Source organism: Acanthaster planci, linkage group LG06, assembly GCF_054643075.1.
Source record: "Acanthaster planci isolate LZ-2023a linkage group LG06, COTS_SCS, whole genome shotgun sequence".
Classification (NCBI taxonomy): domain Eukaryota; kingdom Metazoa; phylum Echinodermata; class Asteroidea; order Valvatida; family Acanthasteridae; genus Acanthaster; species Acanthaster planci.
The window spans coordinates 22,247,256-22,274,362 of record NC_141782.1 but is presented as its reverse complement, the minus strand read 5'-3'; the positions used below and the strand labels follow the sequence as shown (position 1 = coordinate 22,274,362).

Sequence of the window (27,107 nt, the reverse complement as noted above, 5' to 3'; positions counted from 1 at the left end):
GTCCCAAGTTCATGCACTGTCGGTAACGCAAAGAACTGACTTATCTCGTTCGTTAAGTTCAGCCGGAGCCATATTTGGGCCACTTGACGATATGGACACACAACTTACTGGGTAAATCGCATCGGGACAAGACTTGCCAATCCTTTCCATAATTTTTATTTGAATAAATAACTTTTGAAATCAAGTGATCAAATAATTTTATTAGAAAGGTATGACAGAAATGAATTCTGGGTAAAATGATATACAGGTCCAGCAAATATGACGTAACTACCTTTCTGAAAGCAAGATCTAGTTCCATAAGAGGACGTGCAATTTGTGTAATAGATTGTAACTATTCCAGCGTTTGGAATTTTGTCAAAATTTTCCTGGGGAATTGTTTTTTTATAGGCGGGCGACCTTGCATACATGTGAAAACAAATAAACCTCGGATCTACGAAAAAGTTAAGGAATGCCTCAACTACACGTTGCCATAGAAGATCCTCCATCTGGTGGGAAAACACCAAGACGTTAGGTAGTTGGGCCACCACACAAATACGGTGACTCATCCAGTGGGTACGCAGCGTGATCTCAGACCTTTGGTCTCCCCTCGAGCTCAGCTTATGGTCCCCCTGGCTCACTCGAAGCAGAAGACAGCTAAACAAACCTCATCTACAGGTGATGTTCTTATTTTGGCAGCATTAATTAGCATGTCTGACCGTAACTAGTCATCTTCTTTAAGGAAAAGTCTGGAACCATCTTGTCTTAGGGGATTGGACCCAGACGCGTGGGTGCTTTGACCGCCACTAGGAAGCGACTCGGGTAAGATTCGTAGCATGGAGGAATGTTCATACTTTGTTCTGTTCCGGCGTTCCCACGTCCACGCTTAGTTCAGTTCAGCAGAAATGAAAGTAGGTTACGTGTGTTTGTTGTCATGAAAACAGTGCCTCTTTGAAAAGCAACTTTGAAGAATGAGAAAGAATGAGGGGAAAAATAAATGAGGAAATTACAAGTTTCGAAATTCGTCAAGGTAAAACCACGGTATGCCTGCATAGTTCGTGTTTCTTTGAATGAAGCCACGTGTTTTGTTTTTTTTATATTCATGGAGAGAAATATTTCTTTTGTTGGATATACTGCTATTCAACAGCTGCGAGACGACCATTTTCTACTGTCAAATGAGTGGATTATGACCTAAAAGGGTTTACTCCAGGTTATTTCAACCTGCAAATTATTTTCCAAATTGTCTTGTGACTCATGAGTCACCTTGAGATTCCTGCTTGGCTTTTTTCGTATTAGCTATACTGATTTGTTCCTGTTCGTTTTAACAAAAGGATGACCCAGTTTGCACCTCATGCAGGAATATTGCGAATAAAAGTTGAAGTTTGAGCGTGTGTCGAGGGGCAGGTGAGGGAAACGTGTTGGGTTCAAGAAGTGTACAGAGACCCCAGGGGAATACGATGCTATAAGAAATCTCTACACAGATAGGTTTTTTGATGTGTGAAAAAGGACGAGATACGGTGATAACTTCGTAACATTCTTCAAGCTTTTTGAAGTTCCTTTAATTTAGAGTACCGTGTCAACTTATAGAATACTTCGATAAAAGTATCAAAGATGGTTCTGTTCACAGTGTAATACTGTCGCCCATTCCCCGCCCCTAAAGGGGCCCAGTCTCCATCCACGTCTCATGGTGTATCATGGATGGATGGGATATTCCTGCTGTGTGTTGTTCTGACGATGTCCCATGGTTTTTGACTTCGGGCACTGCAGATAAACGACACTCCTTGGAAATACGGAAGGGCTGCGTAGCACCGGGATCAGAATATCGACGAGAATATAAGATGAAATAAGTGCTCTGAAAAATGTGATTGCCATATGTGAATGGCAATCACATATTTCAGAGCACTGATTTGATAATATATTCTCGTCGATACTCCTTGGAAATGTTTGCTTCATATTTTCGTTTTGTGTGTATTTCAAAAAAGGACTTCAATCTAGCTGGATGGTATGGGTGCATGCTGGTTATTTGCTTGTAGAAGGTAACGTAGGCTTCGAAGCAAGTACGTGTACATCCATGTGATTATGTACAGAACAAATTTATTTGGATACGTAGCGTCCCTTGGATATATAGGATGGAACATGCCCCAGTTCAACGTCCTCACGTTCACGTTCGATCAAAATGTCCAACACCATCCTGTCATACATTTCGACATCTCTGTTCCGCATTTTCCACAAAGAAAACACTGGCGTGAATTACAGGAATTTTTCTTCTTTTGAAATCTTGGTTTAGATCCTTGTTATATTTTACGTCGTTTCTGAACAACGGAATTTATAACATAGAGGTTTTTTACTTCAAAGGTGGCCCGAATGTATGATTTTTGTCGATAAAGTGTTTGGAAAATGTCGCACCAGTTTTAATATTGGCTTGTACTAGGTCAGAGAGTCATATTTATCTTATTTCTAGTGAATGGAAGTTTCCATAGTATGATTTAGGCCTACTCGGGAACTTCTTATAGTCAAGTCAGAATGTTTTGGACAGAATTTTTGAGTTGTGTATTCATCGCACAGGATTTTGGTGCGTCATTGTCGAATTGTATGAGCCATTGAATAAGTTTGTATTAATTAATGCTGTGAATGACGTGAGGCGAACCCCAACCATACGTCAGCCATTTTCTGGAGAAAATTTACACGTGTGAATCCACGCGTGAAGTGTGCATATTGGCTGCGAATCGAATGCATGAACTCCACTGGGTCACCGGGCAAAAACTAACTGTCGTGGATTCTCCTTTGTTTGTTTTTTAAAATCTCCTTTTACATCAGTTTTTTTTTTACAGAACTTTGATTGAAAAGGGAGATTGGAGGTTTTTAATTGATCATTTATTTTAAAGTCTCGACATGAACATTATTGATTGCTATTTCACTTTTGTCTGCCAGATATCCTGCCCAGGGGCAAAAGATCAAATGGTGCAATATTATACATTTTCAGAGCTCAACATCCAAAATATTAGGTCGAATTCATACATCTTTCTCACCAGCTAGAGTTTTATTTCGTCTGTTGGTTTGTCTGCAGATTAGCCACAATTTAACAAATTCCTAAATTGTTTTATTGATGGTGCCATTTTTTAAAAAAGAAGAAACAGTGAACACGCGTACGCACACAAATCTCTCGGTATCTCTCGGAGACGGTAATTGTGTCAAAAGCTTTGTTATTCGGTCGTTTTGAATGATGCCGCTGGTCATAAATCTCGTTGGGTGTTGCTTACGTGTGAACAGGATACACAGGTGAATAGATCGGTACCAGTGCACTAGTTACCCTTGGACTAATTATTAATTTATGACCAATTAGGGGAAAGTGTCTGCCTTAATGTGCAGAATTACTAGTCGCAAACCTCAGTGGAGCTGGTTGGTTGAGTGGAAGATCGTAAAACTTTATTGCTGCAGATAAAAGGTGTCGAAACATTTCCTCAAAGAGGTTTTTTCTAAGACCACAGAGGGATTTTGTTATATTTTCAAGATGTTGTTATACATGTGCAAGATGTTGTGAGGAAACCATAAAGGTACTGCTTTACAGATAATGTATGACTCGATCCCAAACGAACCCAGTTGTACAATGCTGTGCAAACCACCGGTATATAAAACTCCATGAACTGAGCGATGACCAAAGATTTTATCAAATCATGGACGAAGGAAGACTTTTTAGAAAGAACCTTCAGAGTATAACAACATTACCATGATCACTCCGACAACTGATGATGTGTACCGTCTGCTTCCCTGCAAACAATCTTTCCCGCCAAAATCATCTTATGTCAATAAATCAGAAAAGTATACACATGGCAACAAAAATAACAGGTTGCAACAGCAGAATGTAAACACCTGCTTATGTTTGGTTCCGGCGGAACGCACTGTTCTTATTTTCCGGAGGATCTAACATTCCCGAAGTATTTCGTCATGGCTAGCTAGGCCGGATCGAATGTCTCCCCCGAGAGGGGTGTGCAGCGTCGCGCGGGACATTCCCAAGACCTTGGACACTTAGATACAGTGTCCCTGAAGGGACGCATCAAGCATATTCAGTGGCATCTTTGTGAGACCTCATCTTCTGTTTTGCTTTTCAAACTACACTCAATTTTGATGCCAATATTTCTGTCAAGAAAGAAATGGAGTTGTACTTATTTGGATGCTTATTCGGATTGATGTTCAAAATTATTCTTCTAACTTTACCCATTGCTTGATTTCACTGAATTTTGATCTGAGCAAGCAGGGACAGAACTGAAATTGCAGTTGAATCATAACGCGCAAGCGTTACAGACAATAGTTGCTCAGTTGTTCACATCAGACACTCACATGATTGCCCCCCAACTTGTATGAATTTTTTTTTAGCTTTTTTTTTTACTTCTGCTTTGACACATTCTTTTACCATGACCATGTTAGTATATAAACACGCTATTTTTGTTTTGCTTTTATCACGGTTTACCTTTTTTCACCAAATCATTACATTCTTCATACATTCGGACTTTTGGTACTTAACTCCGATTGAGTGAATGACCATGGGAAATGTTTTGAAGTTATTGAAAGAAAATGAAAGTTCCAAAGATATGTAATACAAAGCTGTTGCAAACTGCTTGCTGACTACAATGACCTAACTTAATCTCAAAACATGGAAGGCCTGACGTTTCGATCCCAGCAGAATCTTTCTCAGAGGCAAATGAAAGTTGACAGAATGTTTAAGAAAAATCACGCAGTGTTGTGACAAATCGAGGACAACAACAACAACGAAGTTAAATTGGCCCTACGTGTAGTATTAGCAACAGTCCCAAAATGTAAGAGTTTGCTTTGGTCGTGACGCCCACGCGTAGAATTTGGTTGACCCTGGGTGACCTTTGGGCTGATGACTCACTCAGGCATGTTGGGTCATTATCCAATCAGACGCCTGGTTGGTGTCTGATATCACCAACCGTCGGATCGGGTACGGCTGGGCACCAGCTAATCAAACGATAGCCATTTCTCAGCTGTAAACACAACGGTGAGAAAATTAGCCTGAAGTGTAAACACGCTGTCAAAGAAAAAATCGACTGACAAAGATGTACACGCGGCTGTTTTCATTCAAAAGTACATGCCCGCCTAAGTCAACAGAGTTTCGCGAATTCCTTGAGTTCATGCTGTTTCTTAAACGCCGGGAATGAACATGGTCAAGTTTATTAGTTTTTAAGTTTTGTTCTTCAGTAGCCTCTTGTTTTAAACGAACAGAAGAAGCAACCTCCCAACAGCAGTCAGTGACGAAATATCGGTAGTTTTCTACATCATGTCAGTGGTGTCAGATTGACAAGCACATTACGTTAATACAACACCACATGATGTTAAATCAACACCACGCGTGTAGCAGGTCCCGAGTAGGCCAAAGATTTCATGAATCAATTGTCGGGCTCAGTTTTGGTGAAAAAGTGCTGAAAGAAAATGAAAGCAGGGCCCATGCTTTGATTGTGCGGTAACTGGTGCACATTTGGCACAGCCGTAAATCAGAAAAGCACACATCATAAAACAACGGAGTGCAGATCTGAAGCTCCCAAAATAAAATAATAAAAAGCCGAATGGCAAAAACATCGGCCTTTTCAGCCAGGACTTTTTTTGGAAAGATGCCAACTTATCATCCCGGTGTTGACAAATAATTGTCCAAATTGTATTGAAGTGACGTCAGGCCTGATCGTACTTCACATCCTCGCCGGAAGCTAGCTTTGCATTTGAGTGCAACAAGCTCAAAAGCTTTTATTTTTCAGGTGTTCATCTTATTGATAGCGAATGAACCGGCTCTGCGAAAAAAAGTGCTGAAGTGATATTACACCACTGTACCGTATACCGGCGCACAATTTCCGATGTTTTGTGTGTTTTGTTCCTATTTCCCGCGTTCTCATGACCGCAGAGTGACACTCGTTATAACCAGACAGACTAGAGGTTGTCAAGTTCACCCGCAACAAATCCCAAGCCACCGAATATCATATTCGTGGGAAAAAAAGCCGGGAGACAGAGCTCAAGTGAGACGTAAATGATGAAAAGGTGGGAAAACACCAACTTGGGGGATCTGCTCAGGCTGGGGACAAATTGGCAGACGATAAAAGTGTCATTTTACGCGATGATTTACTCACTAGCTTAAGTCGAGCGAGACAGTCCAATTATTCTCTGAGGACTTACCGCTCATTTTGCGTGGGACGGAAAATGGCTCCCCTAGGCTGGAACCTCGTTTCCTTTTTTGCTGTAAATATTCAATTTAAATAGAGAAGAGCACAAATTCTGTGTGAAAACAACTTACAAGGAATTCTGTACTTCTTGACGCGACTGGAATCGTAAAATTATACTTTGCTGCTATTTAATTTTTTTTCAATAACTTAGCTCATTTGAAATAAGTCGTAAGAGGGTCACGCGAGGAAATAATCAGAAGATGATAAATATTAGCCTTATTAAAATAAAAAGGTTTCCAAACAGCTCTGTCTCGCCTTGTTCTTTCTGTCTTCCGGAATATTTTAATCAAAGAATTGAACTTGAAACATTGTTAGCCAATCGGAAGACTTCAGATTCCAAGTAGCCAAACTGAAAGTAGTTTGAAACTCAGCCAGAATACTTCTTCAAACTCAACTACCCAATCACATGGCTCAATGCTCATGCATCCAACGAAGACAAAAGTAAATCTTTCTTTTCTTTGAAAAGAAAAAATCTTTGCAACTTTTTAGTGTGACAGTACCAGTCGGCCTGTGAGAAGAAAAGTTAGTGGCCGTTGAAGAACACGTTTTCTAATGACATTTATTGGAGTTATGTGTAATTACGGTTGGGGTACCTCTCGACGTAAGATTCATCGATTTGTCACCATTCCAAATCCGCTTATAGATGAATCATCAATATGTGTCACTATATCCCTTTATGATCCATATACGCTGACCTGGTAAAAATGTGGCTAAACGAAGGTCCAAGGCCGATGTCAGTATCTCTTGCGGTGGGTTCCTGTTGTCTAATTGCATTTTCACCTGTTCTTGCGGGTTGATATATATAGGCTCTGCATCTATGATTAATTGTTCATCAGATCATGTGACTGATGTGAATTCTGACAAGGACTTGTGGTTTCTTCAGATTTATGATTTGGTTCGAACTAGGGGGTTAGACAGGGAAAAAACTGAGTTGAGAAATTAGATGAAGCTATTTTTCAGTAATGACAGGGTTTTTTAGCAACTGGTAATCAAAAAATACGAGGCAATGTGATTGGCGAACCCCCCCACCTGATGATCTAAAAAAATAGCAACATAGCCTCCAAACGGAAGAAATACAGAAAAAAAAAACAAAAAACAAATAAACAGCAAGTATCGAACGAAAAACCCATCAAACAAATTGACCCCCTCAAAACCATTAGTGAAGATTTAACTGTTTTTCATCAACGTCGTTTTACTTTGCACGTTTATCGGTCCTTACAACGACCAATATTTTTTGAATGATCGTCAAAATTATCTTGAAAATTTAGACTTTTGTTTCATTCAGATGAGATGAAATGAGAATTATGCTTGACAAACTGTATAACGCATCCTGTCAATAAACATGAATGAATCATGCCTTCAGGGGATTCCCAATGCTCCGTTCTCATTGGCTGACTGAACAAACCCGCCAATGACTAACATACCCCAAAATAGAAAGGTGAATCCCGTTGCTCTTGTTTTGATAACATCCCAGGGAAAGACAAGGATTACCTGTTGCCAAATTTGTGGTTAAAACATGTCTTATTTTCCGGAGTACCGCCGACCCCACATCGTCACCATGACACACTCCGTAGAGCGACTCAGCAAGGGTTTGGGCGCCGCAGTGTACAACTGCGTAGCGTCTTACTCATAGCTCGGTAACTGACTGCCAACCCGGAGTATAATCGCAGTTTAAGTTAACCAAATTGGAAATATTCAGGTATTTCACTTTGTCATACTTTATTTATCCTGTTGAATCAGTTGCTTCAAATTGGTCATAATTGTTTTTTAATTCCACGTTCACTCCGGTACGGGTAATCTGCTTCCGTTTTGAAAGCCACGTTATCCGAATGGTAAGTGTGCAGATTCCTCATATCGTAGCTACCTTGTTTAATAGTCTATGCAGTATTCGGCCCATTATCCAATAAATTCCACCATTGTCCAATATATTGCACTATTGCCAATACACTGGGTAATTGTCCAATATATTGGGCCGTTGTCTAACATATCGGGCAATTGTCCATTATATCGTGCCATGTTCAAGAATACTGGGTAACAATATTGTTGTCCAGTATATCGCACCATTGGCCAACATATGCCTAGTGAGCAATTATTCTCCATATAGGACTATTGTCTAATAGAAACCGGGGAATTCTACAATCCATTAGCAATTGTCCAGTATATGTACATCTATATCTGGTTGTTGTCCAATGTATCAGGCAGTTGTCGAAAGGCTGTCGTCCAATAAATTAGATTATTGTCCCCCGAATGTGACAGTTAGTCCAATAATAATGAGTCCAATATATTTAGCTATAGGCCATCACCCATATAGGTTAACTATTATTGTCCACATGGTTTACGGCAAATTATGTTGGGCTGTCTATCCAACAAATATTGTCATCATGCACCACTGTATGGCTATCAGTCTAATGCAGTGTGTCCATCACAGTAATTACTTGGAGGAATCTGATTGCAAAGTCGGTTGATGGAACTTTGACTTATTTTCTAAATCACCATACAGCGCACACAAGAAAGAAAAAAATAATCTCGGAATGCTCTTACACTTCACGGTCTTTCCCTTCAAATGAAATTAAAATACTTCTCGAACTACAATTTGCTGGCTTGCGTCAACTGCTGTTCAGCTGAAGACGGGCGTGACCATCAAGCAAAATTCGCTGTGGGGGGTACTTCCTGGAACAAATTTCAGTTAAGTGGTTAGTTTTATGCACTGCTAAGCTGTGAATTGTGTGTTCTCGTGATGTGAAGTAATTTCAGTTTTCACAGTCAGTCCTCTTTTCGGTACAAGGTGTTGCTCTATCCTCGATGTGTTTTCATAAAGCTTAGGGAAATCTGTAAAGTCTGAGTCTATAGGATAACCACTTGTCTTTGTCAGTCCATCTATTTGCCTTTTGTGTTATTGCTTCTCTAGGGTAAGACATGGCTGCAAGGCACTGCTCCCTTTCCCCCCTACTTTTTAGTTAGCATTCACCCCAACCACATTGGTTTCCTGTCACATGCAGTTGGTCTCCAGGCAAGCGAGACACTAAAAACCCTCAAATAGCGACATACGTGGGTGTATACTCAATTCCCCCAAACTCAACTTGAAAACAAAGTCACTGTCAAAAAGCTGTCCGATTATTACGCCAATCAAAAGTCATCGATTACCTTATTAAGTGATCATCGAATTCGCCCATGTTGTTTACTGCAAAAACTAGTCAGCGGAGCCCAGTTTGGCGTCCGGTAGGGGTCACTAAAGGTCAGTATTAACGCCCATAAGCCCCGATCAACGTCCGGTTTAAACATTTGTCCACCCTTTGTTGATACCAATGTTGCTTCCGTCTTTGTTGCCATATAGTAACAACAAAAGTTGCATGAGGTTACAAGTCCATCCAATCTCTTTCCCGTCTGTTCCAATATTCACCCACAGTTTGTCTAATATTCTGTCCAACTGAGATTTAAAGCGTGTTCTGTAATGTATATTCATGACTGCTAAACACACACACATACACCTGTATAGCATAGTCCTGTAACAAGGAATGATGTTTACAGCCTTAGTGTTTGAAATCGGATTTATTCAGTTACCTTGCTTTAATTTAGGGGACACTTCAGGCCTATAATGTGCAAATGTGCGACTTTTTTCAAAGGGAAATTTGAAATTTCCCTAATTGCTGCAAATGTTAATATTGTGAATGGCTGCAGGTGCAGCCTGGCACGCTCTGCAGTTTTATCTGAAGTGATGTGTTTATTCATTTTAACTTGAAGCATTATAAATTGTTTTAATTGTTTTATAAAAAATTTCTAAAAAGACTGGAAATTTCCTGAAGCTCAGCTTCAGTCTTATTTTTTCCCGTTTGCCTTTGAAAAAAGGACTTAAATCTTCACCGGCATATTAAGTGATGGTTGAAATTTCATCGACCAATCAAAAGCCAAGTAAAAGAAGTTGCATTGAAATTTAAAACTTAAAAACTTTGAATTACAGTTAAGCTCTGAAAAGTCATCAACCAGTCAAGATCCACCTAAAACAGACTGGAATTTGATAGCCTAATAAACTCCAGATACAAGATAACACGAGCAAGTCAGAAATCGTTGAAACAAAAAAGATTTTTACTCGCTTAGGCCTATACATTTTACTCGTTATTCGTCCTAACCCGGATATAGATTGTTCATATATATAATAGGATCTTTTATCTATATATAATTCTTGTTCTTAGACGTATTACTGCATAATGTAATCAGTCGGTAATTCTCTGCTTTTTATGCGACTTGTCACCGCATGCTCGCTCCTAATACTACGCTGTTCGCGTGTGGGCACGCGAGTCCAAGGAAAGAAGAATCGACTCTTTGTGAGGCACACGCGCAGCTGCAGGGAAGGGGGTGACGGGGGTTTCCCCGGGTTTTCTGCGCTTATACCTTGGCATGCGAACAAGACCTGCTCAGTGGGCCGTTTGGTGCGGAACGCTTGGTTATTCTTTCATGGTTGATTTTTTTTTTGCAAATGTCTACAAAGGATCCACGCTCAATAGATCGAGTGATAGATTAACAGCCTTAAGTGTTGGCTATAAATAGATAAACCTAATTTTCATTAACGCCTTGATGTAAAACTAGACATCTCTTAGGAATTTCGGTGCTAAGTTAGCTTGCCTCAGAAAATCTCAAAGCGCTATAACAGTTTTTCATACAATTTTGCTGGCAACTGATTGTGTTTTTTGTATTACATTTTCGATTTCCATCTTTATTTGAAATTATTATACACCATGATGCCTGTCTGATCTTTTGATGACAGACGCGACTGTGAATTTTATTCGTTGTCAATGATTTTCCATTGAAGCAACGAACAAAGACGGCTTTGCAACAGGAAGTTATTTCACAAATGTTCATAGATGATTGTGTGTGCGTGTTAGTTTTACCGAGACCTGAATGTTCAAGCGATGCTTCAAACAAAACTAACTAGGGTCGATCACGGGCGGTGCACCTGCTCAGCTCCGCTAGATTTATCGTGGTGGTACCGTGTTTTGCAAATAGCGCACGGATGATTTTCGCTGTGTTTAAAACTAAAAATCCGGGTTTCCCTCCTCGTTGGTAAGGAGGAACTACAAGCACTTCGACTAACAAAACATACTCGTAAAAGGTTTTAAAGTACTGGAGTTTAACGGGAATGAATTTGACGGAATATATTCATAGGCTTTCACTGCAATTAGCCTACTAAGCGGCAACGCAGTTCTGGTGCATTGAATCTTTTACGCGACACAGTGCCTCCCTGAATGTTTGCTTCTAGATTTTGATAATTACTGGTTGCTTCAATCAGATGGTTGTTTAAAAAAAGAATTAAAACTATGACACCAATGTAATATTTCCAGCTTGAGAGGTAAACATCCTTTTCCGTTTACAAGACCCACGCCACATAAATTCAAAGTGGGTACCTTTATGTCAAAGCATAAGCATAAATGACATGTCAAAATAACATGGTAAGTTTGAAAGTCGTTCAAATCCTGTCTTTCATATATTAAGTACTATTTTGGAAATAGTTTTGCCAGTTTATATTTGGATAGACATACACATGCTTAGCTGTGACAATTGTGTTTTATTTTAATTATATTCATTTGTGCCTTAATGGACTGGAATATCTCCGATAGCGATGAAAGATGACACTAACCGTCGAGGTTTCGTTTCTATGAATAACATACTTCTTTGGCGTATCAATACCTATAGGAATTTGGGCATTTTTATCTCCTGATTTTTCCAATGCCTTTTGTAAAGTGCATACAAAATCACGCTGCATTAACCGAATGAATAAACAGATAAACCCGAATTGGAATAATGCTTTCAGGCTGTTCAGGTGTCGCTTGGCGCACTTTTGAGGGACTGTGTGTTTTTTTGAAATACCAGGGCTGTGAACGTGTTCAGAAAAGAACGGTGGAATTCGAAGTTGCGATCATGCACTAGTGTTTCTTGTTTTTTTCTGACAGTTCATGATCGCTTTATACTTTCTAAGAACTTGACAGAGGAAACAAAGCCACGAACTAACTGAAAACGAAACCTTGTAGAGGCAGAGTAGGCAAAGTAGCAGAGATCTCACCATTACATGTATATTCAGATGGCATTCGTAGGAAGTGTGCATTTTAACGTTGAGTAAAGCCTGCAGGGTATAGGTCTGTACTAGGAAACGCTCACCCAGTGAGGGTTTGTGTTTTCCCTGCTATCAGTGGAAGATTGCTGGCCAACAATTTCCACAACCAGAACGCATGTATAGAAGCTACCAGTACTTAAGTTTCCGGATCGAATCTCGGAAGCTTGCACCTATTGAATGAAATACTCGATTTTTCTTTGGAAAACCTTCTTCCTCCGAATTATTTTGGAAACCCTGGGAAGTTGTTTCCGAAGAAATCAGCATGGAGTTTTCGGAATTAATGGTCCAAAAGTTCAAATTACATGTCCTTGGGGAATATGCCTTATGTAAGTGTAAATTTTTTTGAAAATATCGAAGAAAGATTTCAGATAATTATATTTTATTTTAAACCGTACCCACTCATAAGAATCGAGACTTCAGTAAAGTCATATTTATTCATATCTGTTGCATTCTGCATGTGCTTTGGAACTGTTTTGGATAGCATGATGTCTGTTCAAGGTTTACTGACACCTGGACACAAGTTGGTGCCACGTTGCACAAGTTTGAACATGCAAGTTTGGGCCACGTCACTCAGAATTTGTATATAATCAATATTTGAGCGTCATCAATTAAACATAACAGCAATCCGAGGGGCTTTAATGGGTCAATGCCGCGTGGACCACAGCTATAAACTGAAGTTTTCACTCGGAGCTGGGGTCTAAAACCATAAGCCAACCAACATGTATAAGAAACAACACCGTATCCCAAAACTGAACACTTCTTAATGTCTATACAAATGAAGAAATTCAGTTGAATTAAGTTAAAGTTAGTTATTTCAATGGAATTAAATGCCTGTGACTTGCCACGTATCGTGTCGTTACCGAATAGTTTCCTTCTTTCAATATCATTACCCGTGACCCACATTTTTAACTGAAGTCTTTTCTTCGCCTCCGCCGAGGCAAAGTTATCACTCCCACCCTACAAAAGTGTCAAAGGCTTTACTCGTGGTTGGTTCAATACTTCCTCTATTTCCACAAAGGCCCCACGATTTGTACACCTCGGTCGTAACATTTTGGACTAGCGAACCATATAAGGTGCAAACTGTGCGTAATGCCGATTATTGATTGGTCTGAGAGCCTTTGCATGGTGTGACATTATATCGTTGTATTCATCTATGATAATCTAACAGTATTATTCTAATTAGTTAGTTTGCAGCTAGCCATTGGTCGGTGTCCCAATGACCAACCAATCATATGCCAGCACGACTCGGCGCAGTCACCAGTTGTGGACAGTGAGCGTCCAACCAGCGTCCATCTCCTTTGTCACGCACTCTTAATAGTTAAAATAGCAGCAACAATCAAAAAGGGCGTGGGCTTAGGCTTTAATCGGGTTTAAACTGTAAGCCAAAATTAACAGAAAGAAAATAAAATGACTTTGTCCATAACGCAGATGATGCAACAAAAATCCACTTTTCTGTGACGCAAATGTGAAACATTAGGCCTACATGAAAAAAACAACCAAAATCAAGAAAGGTTGGCCTGTAAAGTTATATTTGATTCGATCTAAAATGATTTTGACGGGCTCACAATTTGTTGTGATATCATCCCTGTATAGTCCCCAAAGCAGACTGGATCCACTACCCGTGGGTGGCCGAGCCGTACTCTGTAGTACCCTGCCTATGCTACAACACGTACTCTGCCATACAAGGCGCACAGTCACTGCACTCTGACGTCACCACGCTACCGGACGCTGCATAATATAAGCTGCCTGGTAGTTGGTGGAAGACACATTCTGTGCTTGCACACCTATCCGGGAACAACTTTTGCTCCAGCTTCACAACCTATAAGAAGTTGACAGAAAGCCGAATTGTTGGACAGCATGTTGCCAAGTGCTTCATCGGGAAGCTCCAATCCTCAACAGCGTGCGTCCGAAACAAAGTGAGTCGTGACGTTTTCTCAAATTTTTCTTATACTTTCTGGGTGTTAAGTTATGTCTTGTAGTGCAAATGGAGAACAGCAGACTGCAAGACTTTTAAATGTTTGTAAACAAAGAAATTGAAACTACGTTGAACTGAATACTGTTTGATCGTTGAGCTAGCGTGTGATTTTTAACTGGCATAAAAAGTGACTGCCACGTTGAACTTTTGTTTCTAGAAAAAAAACAAATTTTTATCAACCCGCAGGGCAAAAAGAAAACAAACAAACAAAAGTTAAGTGGATTTGTAGTATTTTTTCCCATTTTTACCAGTATGTATTTTGATAAGTTATCTTTAAGATGAATGGCTTTCGGATTTCTTTGTAGGTCCCTGTAGTATTGCAGTCTCACATTCCTAACAAAATGTAAGGACGACGATCAGTATTCTAATGTCATGGATTTCGTACATTTAAATTTCTTACACTCAAAGCTCTTAGTCGTTCTGAGTTTTAAATTCATGTACAGTCAAGAGCATGATGTTGCATTACCCAACTGTATCGCTCACGGATGACAATTAAAATCATCAGAAAATACCTCTTTGTCTTGCACACTGTCTGGAAGACATCACTTGTGACACAAAATGACGAGCTGTTGTCACACAATATCGGCAGTGAAACTTAGCACCTTTATTTCTGGTGCGTATCTCTGTCGATGCACCGACGGCGCGCAGCGGTATCTACCCTGGCCGATCCTCGAGGCTCTGTGGCCTGGGTCGTTGTGGTGCAAGGTACACGGCGGGCAGTAGGCCTACTGTCATCAAACCGGTCTCAGCCCTCTGGCAAAACTTGCTCGTGTGTTCCCGTCGCCGTACAGGTTGGGTGTGTAAAAACACTATGGGTAATACAGAAACATGACCTCTCCAAAAACAAAGAAACCTTTAAAAAGCCCTTTGTTCAATTTTGGACACGAACAAAGAGAGGAATTTCCAAGGGTCGGAGGAACCAGGCAACTTGTTTAGTTTTTACTAAAATGGCTTGAGAAGTTGCAAACCTTGCCAGATATGTCGAACTCGGAATTCTTTGAACCTTTTACTTCACTGTGAACCACTTCCTGACAAAAACATAAGTAGCTTAGATTTTTTTTGAGATACAAAACTAGTTATGATGAGGCAACTGCAAACTTAAGTGATGTCTGACATTTTCCCAAACAAGAAGACTATACATGTAGACTGTTGAATTTTTCCTTGATCACATTACGTCTATTGCTCTTACATCAGACGTTTCGTTTAATCTGTAATATCTCTTCATATGAACCAGGTTAAATGTTAATGCTAAGGACCTGAATCCACCAATAAAAAATTGATGCTCCAGAAAATTACATATAATCCAAATTCTGAAGTCTCGGACAGGATATTTCTTACAAACTTCTCTTTTAAAACCGTCTTCATAAGCTTTCGAAACAAACGTACACCCTCATTATTGAATGTTATCCCCGTCAAAGTCAGCCAAGATAATTCAGTAAACCACGTCTGAAGAAAACAACATGAATGTTTACGACTTCTCTTGGTTCCGCATGACAATGCAAATCCTTTTTTAACTGATGTTACTGTTATGTATGATGAAAGATGTTTTTTGTTGCACTTGTGATCATCTGGTCGACATGGGTATTTTCCAGTGTGTATGATTGGAAGAAAATAACTAGTGTTGACGACATTTGAGGAAAAAGGAGTGCTGGTGATGTCGTAACTTGCAAGGTGTTCCGCGTCCAATTTACAAATGACCACAGCAAGCTTCACTTTCTTCCTGCATTTGTGTTCCCAGTAACCTTGTTTCCTTCATGACTTCAAAATACTAAAAGAAAAAACCGATTTCTTTCCTTGTATGACCTGTGTGACAGCCCCTGTTTGTTGGCAGCTGTTGGTAGATTCAAATACGGAAGAATACTGGTTATTATTTATCACGAATCAGCAGTTTAAAGGTGGATTGTCGGTTCCACCTGCAAAGACCAATTCATTTTCATGTTCATGCGCCTTGTCAGCCGTAAGAACGAAAATACTCTTGGCGCTAAACCGGAGGAATGGATTAAATCCGTAAATTGTTAAGTTCATTAGGCCTATGCTTTTCTTTTCATGGGCGTGTCTTTCCTTACCTTTTGCCTCCCAGAAAGTATACAGCAAAAGTTGCATTCAGTTCTTTAAGACAACAACCATTCTTACCCAGAAGGTTTCCTCATTTTGTGTTTGTTGATTGATGTTAGGGGCCTTGACAGCAAGCAAACTATCAGCGTATGTGAAAAAATGTTGACAACGTTCTAAACTCCGCCCGTGTATCAACAATCCTTTCGCTTAACCGTGACTTGTCAAAAAGCGGTTTATGACGTTAATACTAACCTATCCTGCTGAGTATGAAACGCATTCCTTACAATATCTTACATTTACCTTTAGAGCTTCAAGAAACAAGGACAGGTATTGCCTAAGAGTGAGTTATGAAGTGATCAGCATGTTTCTGGGACGCGGAAGACTATAGCCTGGACTATTTTCCAGCAAATTGCGCCCGTACAAAATACGTCGCTACCGAACCAGGCACGGACTGTTTCCCAAACGCTTCAGTCAATGCAGACACATTTCAAAAGTCTCGTTGAAACCATTTTAAATGCAAGTTTTGCTTCAGTCCGAGTCCATATTTACTGCTGGGATGGATTTCAAGTCTTTTGTTCCATCCATGGGGTTAAACCCCAACGTATGTAGCTTCCCCCTTGCGTGCAACCAGCTCGTGAGGAGAGGACGCCTCGTTTCCCGGCCGCTGAGTCCAGGTGACAACACACTCCGTGTTAACTTAATGACAAGACCAGCCGTGGGTCTCAGAGAGCCATGCACCGGCAAGTGTTTAAGTAACGCGGCCTGTGCAACCGTCCGCTGAGCCGGTCGTGTTGACCCTGATAACAAGGTGACTCGTCGGGGTACCATCAGTGGTTACATCGAAGCTTACCTCACTGGGAAAAAAAGGGAAACAGAGACCAAAGTACTTTTTGACTGTGTGCTAGGTGGGCTTCCTTTTCCAACACCGTTTCCATGACCTGTGTTTCAAGCTGGATTTCTCATTTTCCTACGATAATTGCTCAGATCAGAGGATGCGTTTAACATCCAACATTGCAGAGGAAATTTCATGTACCAATGCCAGACATTGGACCTATAGTTGGTGCGGTTACTACTGTTTTCTTGTAAACAATTACTTTCTCTAATCCTGTGAAAGCTTTTATATGAAGACATCCATCTGGTCTTTAACGGTTTAAAAATCTCCCCATTGGTAGTAAATTGATTTGTTTAGAAACTGTTTATTTCTAGAAATTCTGACTTAACATTACTGTACATAACCTCATCAGAACATCGATTTTTCTTTCAATCAACCAAAATCACCGAAATAAGTGTTTTTACTTCCAAAAATATTTCATCTCAGATGACAAACGATCCAAATTGTTTACTGCATCAGCGCTTTTAATGCACATTTTGTAGCCTTATTTGCGACTGTATTTAACGTCCCATGGAAGTCAGCAGGATTCATCTAGTTTTAACATTAATTCCTTCAGATACCATATTTCTCAAGACTTGCATAATTTCACCAGTCAGCTCTGTGTTCCTCTCAATGTTTTTCAACTCTCGCAACAAAGTCAACTTCAACCGTTCCTTGTGTTCTGACAGAGCGAGCGACACCATGCATTCTCCGAGCCCACCGACCACCACAGAGAGTGACGACGGAGCCGCAGCCCGTACGCATCTCACACGCCACCGTCTGCGCCCATGGCTGGAGAACTTGATTGACGAAGGATCGGTTAAGGGACTAGAATGGATCGACAAGGACAAGAAACTCTTCAAGATCCCGTGGAAACACGCGGGAAAACAAGATTACAATCAAGAAGAAGACTCCAAAATATTCAAAGTAAGTACAGTGTATACCCTGCTTTATTGCAAGTTATTCCAGAATTTTTCCCTGTTGCTCCAGGCAAAATATTGCGGTTCTTTTCCACATTTTGCAGATTAAAAAACCGTTTTTACTGCATTTCTGACAGGTGATTGTGGTGGATAAAACAAACTTACAAGTTGAAACTGTTAAAAATCATGAAGTTAAATTAATTTGCATTTCCGAGACTTTTTGTCATTTCGATTTTGCTGCGTTTGGCATCCAGTTTTTCAGACTTTACAGTGGAAATATTCCTGTGGAAATGTAGAAGTGAACCTACCTTTGTTGTTAGTATAATTGAAAAGAATTTTATCGGAGCAATGTAGACATTAGATATGAATTTTTCCTCATACTTTTGATTGTCAAATTTGATTGAAATCAAAGTGAATCCAGAGTCAGTGTTACGGATCGGAATTTGATTCTTATACTTTGGACGAAACAATGGGTAATTAAGGGAGTTTTAATTAGTGTTTGCTTTTTCGTGAAATGGTAGCTTTGGTCCTTGAACACGGGCAAGTATAAGCCAGGAATTCACGTTCCTGAGCCGGCAGTGTGGAAGACACGGCTGCGCACAGCTCTGAACAAACTCCCGGATATTGACGAAGTTCACGAAAAGACACAACTGGACATCCCTGAGCCATACAGAGTCTACCGATTCCTACCCAAGAAACGTAAGTAGTGATTTTGATGGAACATACTGTGGCATTTCCAAACACTTTCCTTTCTTTCAAAGAAAACCTGTTTGATTTAAATGACTCAGCAGCAAGAGAATGTTCTTTTGAGGAGACGTGGAAAACAGTGGTTAATATTTCTGTCAAAATAAAACTGTAATGTTTAACATTATCATTTCGAAGCTTAAAGTAAGTTAGAACTGAGTCTTGTCGATGTTTTAAAGTTTACAAGCTTTTTTCACACGCCATCTAGAGAGCCCAAAAGCTCCAATCTTGATAAAACTTGGTCTCGAAAGAAAAAGAAGAAAAACAATCACAGTTTGATAAAGAGTAAGTTACCTATTTTAGGACAACTCGTAATCGTGTTTTGAACAAAACCAGACAAATTTTAGACTTTGACCTGTTAAAAACAATCAACAGAAAAAGCCGTTGTCTAATTTGTGGTTTGAATCGCTGTCAATCTTGTCTGATTGGACTCTGAGGGAGGCAGTCCAGAGTGGTCTGTTCTTAGTAACGCATTAAAGAAATCACGGGGGGCCGCCCGCATATTGAGTCCGGGTGAGTCTGCCACCGAAAATGGGTCGCGTGTTTATCCACTGTCCAACAGCGATCACCACTCGTGACGTCAACATCGTGTGCGCCCCCGCATTTTGCATCTTTGACGTCATTAGCTATGATTCATAACGCACAGCCCCATCACAGCTTAAAAAAAAACATTAAGAGACACGTGACGTGGATATCCACGACATGGTACTGAATCAAAGGCGGTACCCCCTACCTAAGCTTGTTGTCTCAGGCGCTTTAACCGTATCAGTTGTGACCAAAAATAAACGCTGAATCTCGTAGACGTCTTGGTGTTTTTGTGGTCAGCTTAGACTACAGGGGGTTAATTTCTAGGGGTGTCAGACTCCGATTTGTCCTGTCATATACAATCTTTTTCTTGCCCTTGCATGTGCTTTATCCAAAAGGTTTATATAATGCCGAAAAAAATTAATACTGCTCACTACGATATTCAAATGCAATTGAGAATTCCTAAGTTTATTTCATTGATAAAGCGAACAATTTTACCATTTTTTGACAAAGTATAGAAATGATATTCGTTTACTTAGGTGAAGCTAGTATTTGTGTTTAACATTTCCCCGGTTCTTCTCAGAAGCACACATCTCAAAGAAGAGATAAATACATGGTGTTACCGCAATCTTTACTATAATTCTATTTCCGCTCCAATGAACCAACCTCAACGCATGTGCAATGCTCTTTCCCGAATGACCTCCGACCCCCTTCATTTTGGGCATGCGCTATTGGAAAACTAATCATTCAAATTTTGCACTGTTAATTAACATTGACTTCAAATAGTGCCTTGTCAGTTAATACGCCACTATTTGTTGTTTCTACACAGCTTCCAACAACTCTGTGAAAAACCGAATGCCAAACAGCTCAACATACGGCCCAGCCGATCATCACAGGGTAAGACATGAAATAAATTGTTTTAACACTCGTCATCAATTCCAACCCCTCTTGTGAAGTGTTTCAGGAGTATTTATCTGTAGATGTTTAAGTTTAACTGTCCAATAAAGTGATTCCAACCTTTGTGAATGGGCAAAATAATTGGTGTATTTTTCTTTATTAGTTACGAATAAGTCTTAAACTCCTAATTAAAACTGAGGCATGATCAGTGCATACATAGTGTTAAAATAAAGACACTGAAAGAAGACATCAACACTGCAGTGGAAATCTGATACAAGTTTTTATGACTCTTGTTCCCATCTGTTATCAAAGTCTGAATCAGTCCTCTTTTTTATTAATTTATCTTATTTAATCTTTTATTTTTTTAGGCTATAAGTGGTTATCCATCGCGTTACACTCCTTATGAGATGGACCCACGTTCGTCTTACTATAGTAAGTATAAAAATATACAACTATTCTAGCAAGATAAGACTTGAAGGTTTTCATGGTGAAAGAACTATACATGTATATGAGTGAAAGGATTGCGGTTACACCATGGACCAATCTCTTTCTTGAGTATGTGTGGTTCTGAGAAGAACCGGGGAATAACTTGACGTTTCGAACAGTGTACTCTGTCCGTCTTCAGGAGACTGCCATTCTAGCAAGACATGAATTTTCCCTTCAGGAGCCTCAAGGCAAAAATGACTTCTTCAAAAGAAAATGGTTAAGTTCCATCTGTGTCTGCTGCTCAAAAAGAGCTTATAATGTGCAGAATTGCCATGGTTCTGATACAATGATTCATCGAACGTGCCAGTTTAAAACTGGTCTTTTGCATAAATTTAATTTATAAATTAGATATTCCCATTTTTACAGCTGGTTCTCCCTATGGACAGACGCTACAATCGAGTTGTCACCAAGCTGCAGGCTTCTGGTATCCTGACACGGTAAAGCAAACAGGTTCTTTGTTTTAGACAAAAATTCTACCTTTTTTCAAGTTACCAGTATGCCGAGATAAAGTGTGGCTTCCGCCACGCCCGACGGCAACATTCCGTCGACATGTAAGGAAACTTCTGCCAAAACCGCCCTTTAAAGCTCTATTTCCATCCTTTTCTAGGGTCGGACTGATGTGGCGGCTGGCTACAACTATCCTAATTACAGCTGTAAGTATCCTAACATCAAACGTTTGGAAAGCGAAATCTTAAAGTGAAGACCCAGTAGTGAATGAAATTAAGATAAGAACATGTCCATTCATAAACAGACCGGAAAATGTACAGACTGAAAACACCAACTTGAGCGTTACTCAAGAGCGACTTCTTTGAGGTGTTCTTTGTTTTGGATTTAATTGGTGGTAGCATTGATGTGTTTGCAAGGATGAGATCTTTTGGCCTAGGAAACATTACTTCTTGGTTAAGAAAAGTGAAACGTAAACGCACATATTTCTGTCATTATTGAGAATTAAAAATTCTACGTCTCTGAATTGAACAGGTTACAGCACGACCGGAGGCGCAACTGATCTAGACATCATCAGTGACGTCATCACAGAAGATATTGGCGGCAACCATGGTCACCATCAATCCAGTCACCACTACCCTCCCAGTAGCGGTCACGTGTACGAGCAGGAGGGCGCCCTCGCAATGGAGCAGAGCAGAATCACAAAACTGGATGGTGTTGGTGGTAAATTTGAAAGTTTTTATCAGGCTTAATGATCTTTTTAATGCCTAAATTATTATAGAATGTGAAATACCGTGTGTCCCATAGGCCTATGTTCAATAAGTGCACTGTATGTAGACATAGCACCTCTAGTTCAACTCTTAACTTGGTGTTCAAATTTCAAAACATCAGATCGAAAAAAATTAATCATTTTCGAACTCCACAACATTGTTCAGGTATTTCTTTCTTTTGATCAAATTTTGCTTTTCCTTGGGATTTTTCCCTGGAATTTTCTTTCATTTACTGTTCTCCTATATTTAGTCACTGACCTTCCCGAAATATAGCCAACCTGTTGCACAGTTCCCAAACTGTTACTTCCTTCCTTTCACCTCGAAATAGTGGTAAGCGAGGCTCTGGTCAATAATAATAACGATCCTCGACACGTCAACTACCATGACCTGGTACCCATGACAACCGTGACGTCATCAGGCTACACAACCTGTGCCTCCACCAAAGCTAACCCACCGCCGAGCTACGAAAGTTCCCTGGCCAACTCGCAGACCTTCACTACCACCAGCGCAGTCACCATGGCCACGGAATCTGTCACCATGGATACCACCGACGTGTCCAATCCCCATCCGCAGTCTCAGCAGCCACACGAGTTCTCCCCACAGCCTAAGCGCATGCGCTCCTGTTCGGAGCCCACCTTACCAGCTGGTGAGTCTTGAAGCAGCTAGGAGAGGAAAAACGACTTTTAGTGATGACGGTATTCCTTACCGAAATTCAATTTATTCTGTCCACAACTCGTGACCGCAAGAAGCTCTATTTTTACTCGCCTGATCTCCGCTTGGACGCTCAAATCTTTTTATACCTTGTTGATAACCATACTGCTACCATACGGAGTCCATGCCAAGCTTTTTTTCCAAATGCAAAAGTGCACTACCGGTACCTTGGCCTCTTAAACGGACTATAGGAATACCGTCATTGAAAACACGTTTGCGTATAGGATGACAATAAATACCACCAGATGATCTCTTGCTCGGAAAGTTTGTTACACAGCCTTTGAAGTTATAAATTTGTCACTTGAACTGGGAGGGATTGAAAATTTGGGGAACATTTAGGAGTTATTATCTCGGCTAAAATTAGCTTTCGAAATCTAAATAAGTCTATCCTACGGAAAGCATTTGGACAACTTCTGACGTTCCCTGACGAAAAAACTTGGCAAGAGTTTTTAAGGGGGAAATCTCTGAGAGATTCAAGGGTTGTCGCATGGGGAAAGAATTAGGTAGGAACGCCCCTAAAACCGGTACGCGAATAAAAAGCGTATTTGCCTAACTACACTGTCGGTATTCGAAGAATGTTCTTATTTCTGGTGTTGGCATATTGCACGTTTTTATGCAGTTTTATGATGGAAGTGGCACTGCAAGGCAAATGAAGTAACCGTTTCCTGACTCGGCTGTAATTAAACTAATTGCCAATTTCCCTCATTCTGATTCTTCTTGATGGAATTGAAGGTTCTCACGCAGGTGTTCTAAATACACCGAACTAGGTTAGACACTCTGATAGGATCTTGGTATTAAATGTTTCGTACACACGTGTGCCTGGTACATTGTCCAAATGCCAAACTGAAGGAGGGCTTGGTAACTCAGTACAGATACTGTAAGTGGAAAAAGTCCATGGTCCCTGTACTTTATACTGATTAAAAGTATTTCAGTTCTTCGGAGGTGTAGAACCTTGAAAAAGTGTGCCGGAGATTTACTCTACAAACGTTGTAGTGTTTGATTAACACCCTGTGATATCATTTTGACCAACGAGATAATCACAATTTTCCAGCACTTCGCAAATTTCCATCAGCATTTCTTTGCTCTCTCAGCTTTCAATTTTCTCGTTTTTCAGAACATGTCATGTCCATCCAGATCTCCTACCGGTCCACTGACGCTGGCTACCGGTGCGTTGACAATCCCAACGGCTGTGTCTTGTATTTCAACCAACCGTGGGAGGAAGGACTTCAGCGAGGAATGGAGGCTATACACCTCCCTGATATCGGCTCAGTGCCCGCCCACCCAGACATGACCGAGAACCAAATGCGTCTGACATCGCAGGTTCTTGGTTGCTTTGAAAGAGGGTAAGGCCCTAATCATTGTTGTTTCTTATTTATCCTGGGTCTTGGAGTGTGGATTTTGAATGAAGAGGGGACCTTATTGTAATAGAGGATGACCATGAGTGATTTCAGGTTAAACCCAAAACTAGATGGGGACGGAACACATTCGTTTCACTAAGTGGTTCTGTCAGAATGGAATCGTGGTTGCTGGAGGGGAAGGCTAGGAAAGAACTACGTTTACTTAAAATGAAGACTAATTCTACTGACTTAATTGAATCGCACCACTTGGGTTGCTCACAGGTCAGGGAACTGTGACTTCAAAATTATTTCGCGCTTTTCTTTTTTTTTCGTAAAGATTCGATTCAGACTCACTTCTGAAATGGCTGATGACCGAAGAGGTACGAAATATACATTCCAAGAAATGCAAAAACTTCCTGTTGCTTTTGTGTGGTGTCATTCTTGGTGGCAGCCAAAAACTAACGCTCTCTAATGAACTACAACCTATGACTTATACTCCACACCTACACTTGCAAACATATCGCTTACAATGACGTCGTCATTTCCTATGAACCTTCTTCGTCGCGCCATCTGTTGACGTCAAGCTGAACTGACCTGTAAGAAATGGGCATTTTGATTGCGCTTTGCGGTTGTTCACGGCTATACTGCGAAAATGAAATTTTTGTAAAACCAAAAATTAATGCTCACAAAATGAAGGAGTGGTATTCGAAGTGGCTTGGTCTCGTAGATGGCAGACTGCATTTTGGGAGATGTGTCGTACAATGCAGATGGTCTAATCAATTCAAGTTTCAGTAAATTCTAACTGTAATAAGCATATCTCGTGATTTGGAACAGCAAACTTATTTATGCACGCTGCTTCAACTTGAAGTTCAAGCAGGCGAGTCAACGTCCCAAAATAACGTCATCATTATTTCCTGTATATACTCATTACATTACGCTGTATTGCTTCAGCTATGCTTGTCTGAGGTGACGGATACAATAATTTTCCTTATTTGGCTTGTCCAATAGTATCGAACTCACAATACTTTAAAATATGGAACCGAGCCTAGGACAAGATTACTACGATTCAAGCGCTTTCTGTGATGGTGTTTTTAATGCGCTTCGTATCTTTTTGATGTGTACATGTGTCCAATGAGATTATAATACTTATGAAACTGGAAACATATAAGGGTAATCATCAGACCCCCCCATTTTCTTGATGATAAAAATTTGCAAATAAATTATGGAAAGATGACTCTAAACGAGCCCAGGTTACTGCTAGGGCACAAAATAATGCACGTCACGCATAACCCAAAGATGATACAGACTGTTGATAAATGATCGTTCACTTTCATTCTGGTTTCAGAGTGAGCCTTGAGTGTAGGCATGGCAACATCTACGTCACACGTCGCTGTCGCAGTGTTGTCTTTTGGTGCTCCCCTAACGCCAACGAGAAACCCACCAAGCTTGAGCGAGACATTGAAGTCAAAGTCTTCGACCTGGACCAGTTCCATGACCAGCTCCGACGCTATTTTCTGGGGGAGGACGCCCCCCCAATGCTACCCAAGATTTACTTCACCGTCGCCCAGAAATGGAGCTCCTTAGACATGCCACTTCACGCGTGCCTCATTTCCATCGTGGTCACGCCGTTGAGGGCGTCTGAGGAACTACGGACCATCAATCCGGAAGTGCACTCCTTGCCGGGAAGCATTCATAGCGGTTTGCTGCAGATCTCGGGGGCGGAGACAGACTGTGCCTCGCCCCTCGGCAACTCATGGAATGACATGTCGCATAGCTGTCGCCGTATGAGTGCCATGGTGTAATGGCCACAAATGGCCTTTGACCTCAATGACCTTAGAAATTCCAGTTGTATATTTCTTGATTAGAAGGTTGTGCATTTTCTTAGCGGCATAGAGAAGACTTATTTTCTGAAGACAATTAGATTAACTGTAAAGAAGTAGCTCAGGTGAAGTAATTAATAAAATTCCATTTATCCAAATTGCAGGTTAGTGCTCTATGCAAACTGCGCGCCAACCTGTACCGGATTCTGTGAGTTCTCAATGTCACTGACAACGATAATTCGTGTTCTGTGGGTTTTGTCAATTTTCATTTCGAGGGTTAACTTCATGTATAAGAAGAATACCTAGGGGGAAAACGCTACTGGACCCCGATAATCCCTGATGATCCCCGATAATCCCCGATGATCCGTGATGATCCCTTCTAGATATGGGATATATCTATACTTTGAGTTGTCTCAATAAGAAATTACGTTTGGATCTGTGATGGCGCTTCTTTATCTGATTTTGGGCAGCCCACTGAACAACATTACACCTGTTTTTGTGAATTAGTGCTAATAATACCATAATTAGGGAGTCCTAATGCAGTGACTGTCTGTATACTGTTTCATTGATTGCGATATGTCATGTCTTCGATATGTCATTCTTGACAATTCCAGCCTTAAATATATTATTTTGAAGCTTTGTATCACGGACAAGGCACAGAACAATGGCAATTAACTCCAATATCTGTGATTTCCTACACATCTTCAAAGTTTTAATCTGAGGCATCATTAAACTAATTGCATGTTACAAAATTGCAAATCTGTAGATATATTTTTCTAAAAACGATGTGAATAATCCAAAGAAGGAAACGTTGGGAAGATGCTATTTTCCACAGCAGTCATTTTATACGCATTTTCCTTTAATAGTAATGTAAATAATTTATTTCTATGACACAAAACCAACAAAAAAGCAAGCAAACAAACAAGCGAACATCATTACGAGTTTATACCTTTAACGCCTGAAACAGCTACGCCTATACATTGCCTATTATGCCATTAACATTTTATTGTACCTTCTTTTTAGTTGGAAAAATTAATTTAACATACTTAACTTTATTTATCAAATTTTTTTCTATTAAAATGGATGATGCTGGCCATTAAAGAATCGTATAATTTGTACAGAAAGAAGATCTTATTTTCAGTTTTTGTTTATAGCGTTCAAATATCTCATGGATGTTGCCCTCTTTGCCACTATTACAATAGCGTGAATTATTTTTAAAAAACTTTATTAGAGGAAAAGTTGT

General features: G+C 40.2%; 1 protein-coding gene across 3 annotated transcripts; it reads left to right on the top strand.

Annotated features, from left to right (window-relative positions):
- The first annotated feature begins 537 nt into the window (after window positions 1-537).
- On the top strand, window positions 538-26,991 carry LOC110980120 (interferon regulatory factor 8-like). Of its 3 annotated transcripts, none has more exons than XM_087138378.1 (12): window positions 538-654; window positions 13,903-14,225; window positions 17,900-18,137; window positions 18,652-18,829; window positions 20,229-20,296; window positions 20,665-20,728; window positions 21,131-21,219; window positions 21,390-21,435; window positions 21,761-21,949; window positions 22,325-22,642; window positions 23,822-24,050; window positions 25,390-26,991. In XM_087138378.1, exons 2-12 carry the CDS (start codon window positions 14,167-14,169, stop codon window positions 25,844-25,846), a joined length of 1,935 nt encoding a protein of 644 aa, XP_086994504.1. In that variant the 5' UTR covers window positions 538-654; window positions 13,903-14,166; the 3' UTR covers window positions 25,847-26,991. The 3 variants fall into 3 exon arrangements, with proteins under 3 accessions (XP_086994504.1, XP_086994503.1, XP_022092165.2); XM_087138377.1 differs by having other exon boundaries at window positions 560-798; XM_022236473.2 differs by having other exon boundaries at window positions 562-798; window positions 21,149-21,219.
- Window positions 26,992-27,107: the final 116 nt, after the last annotated feature.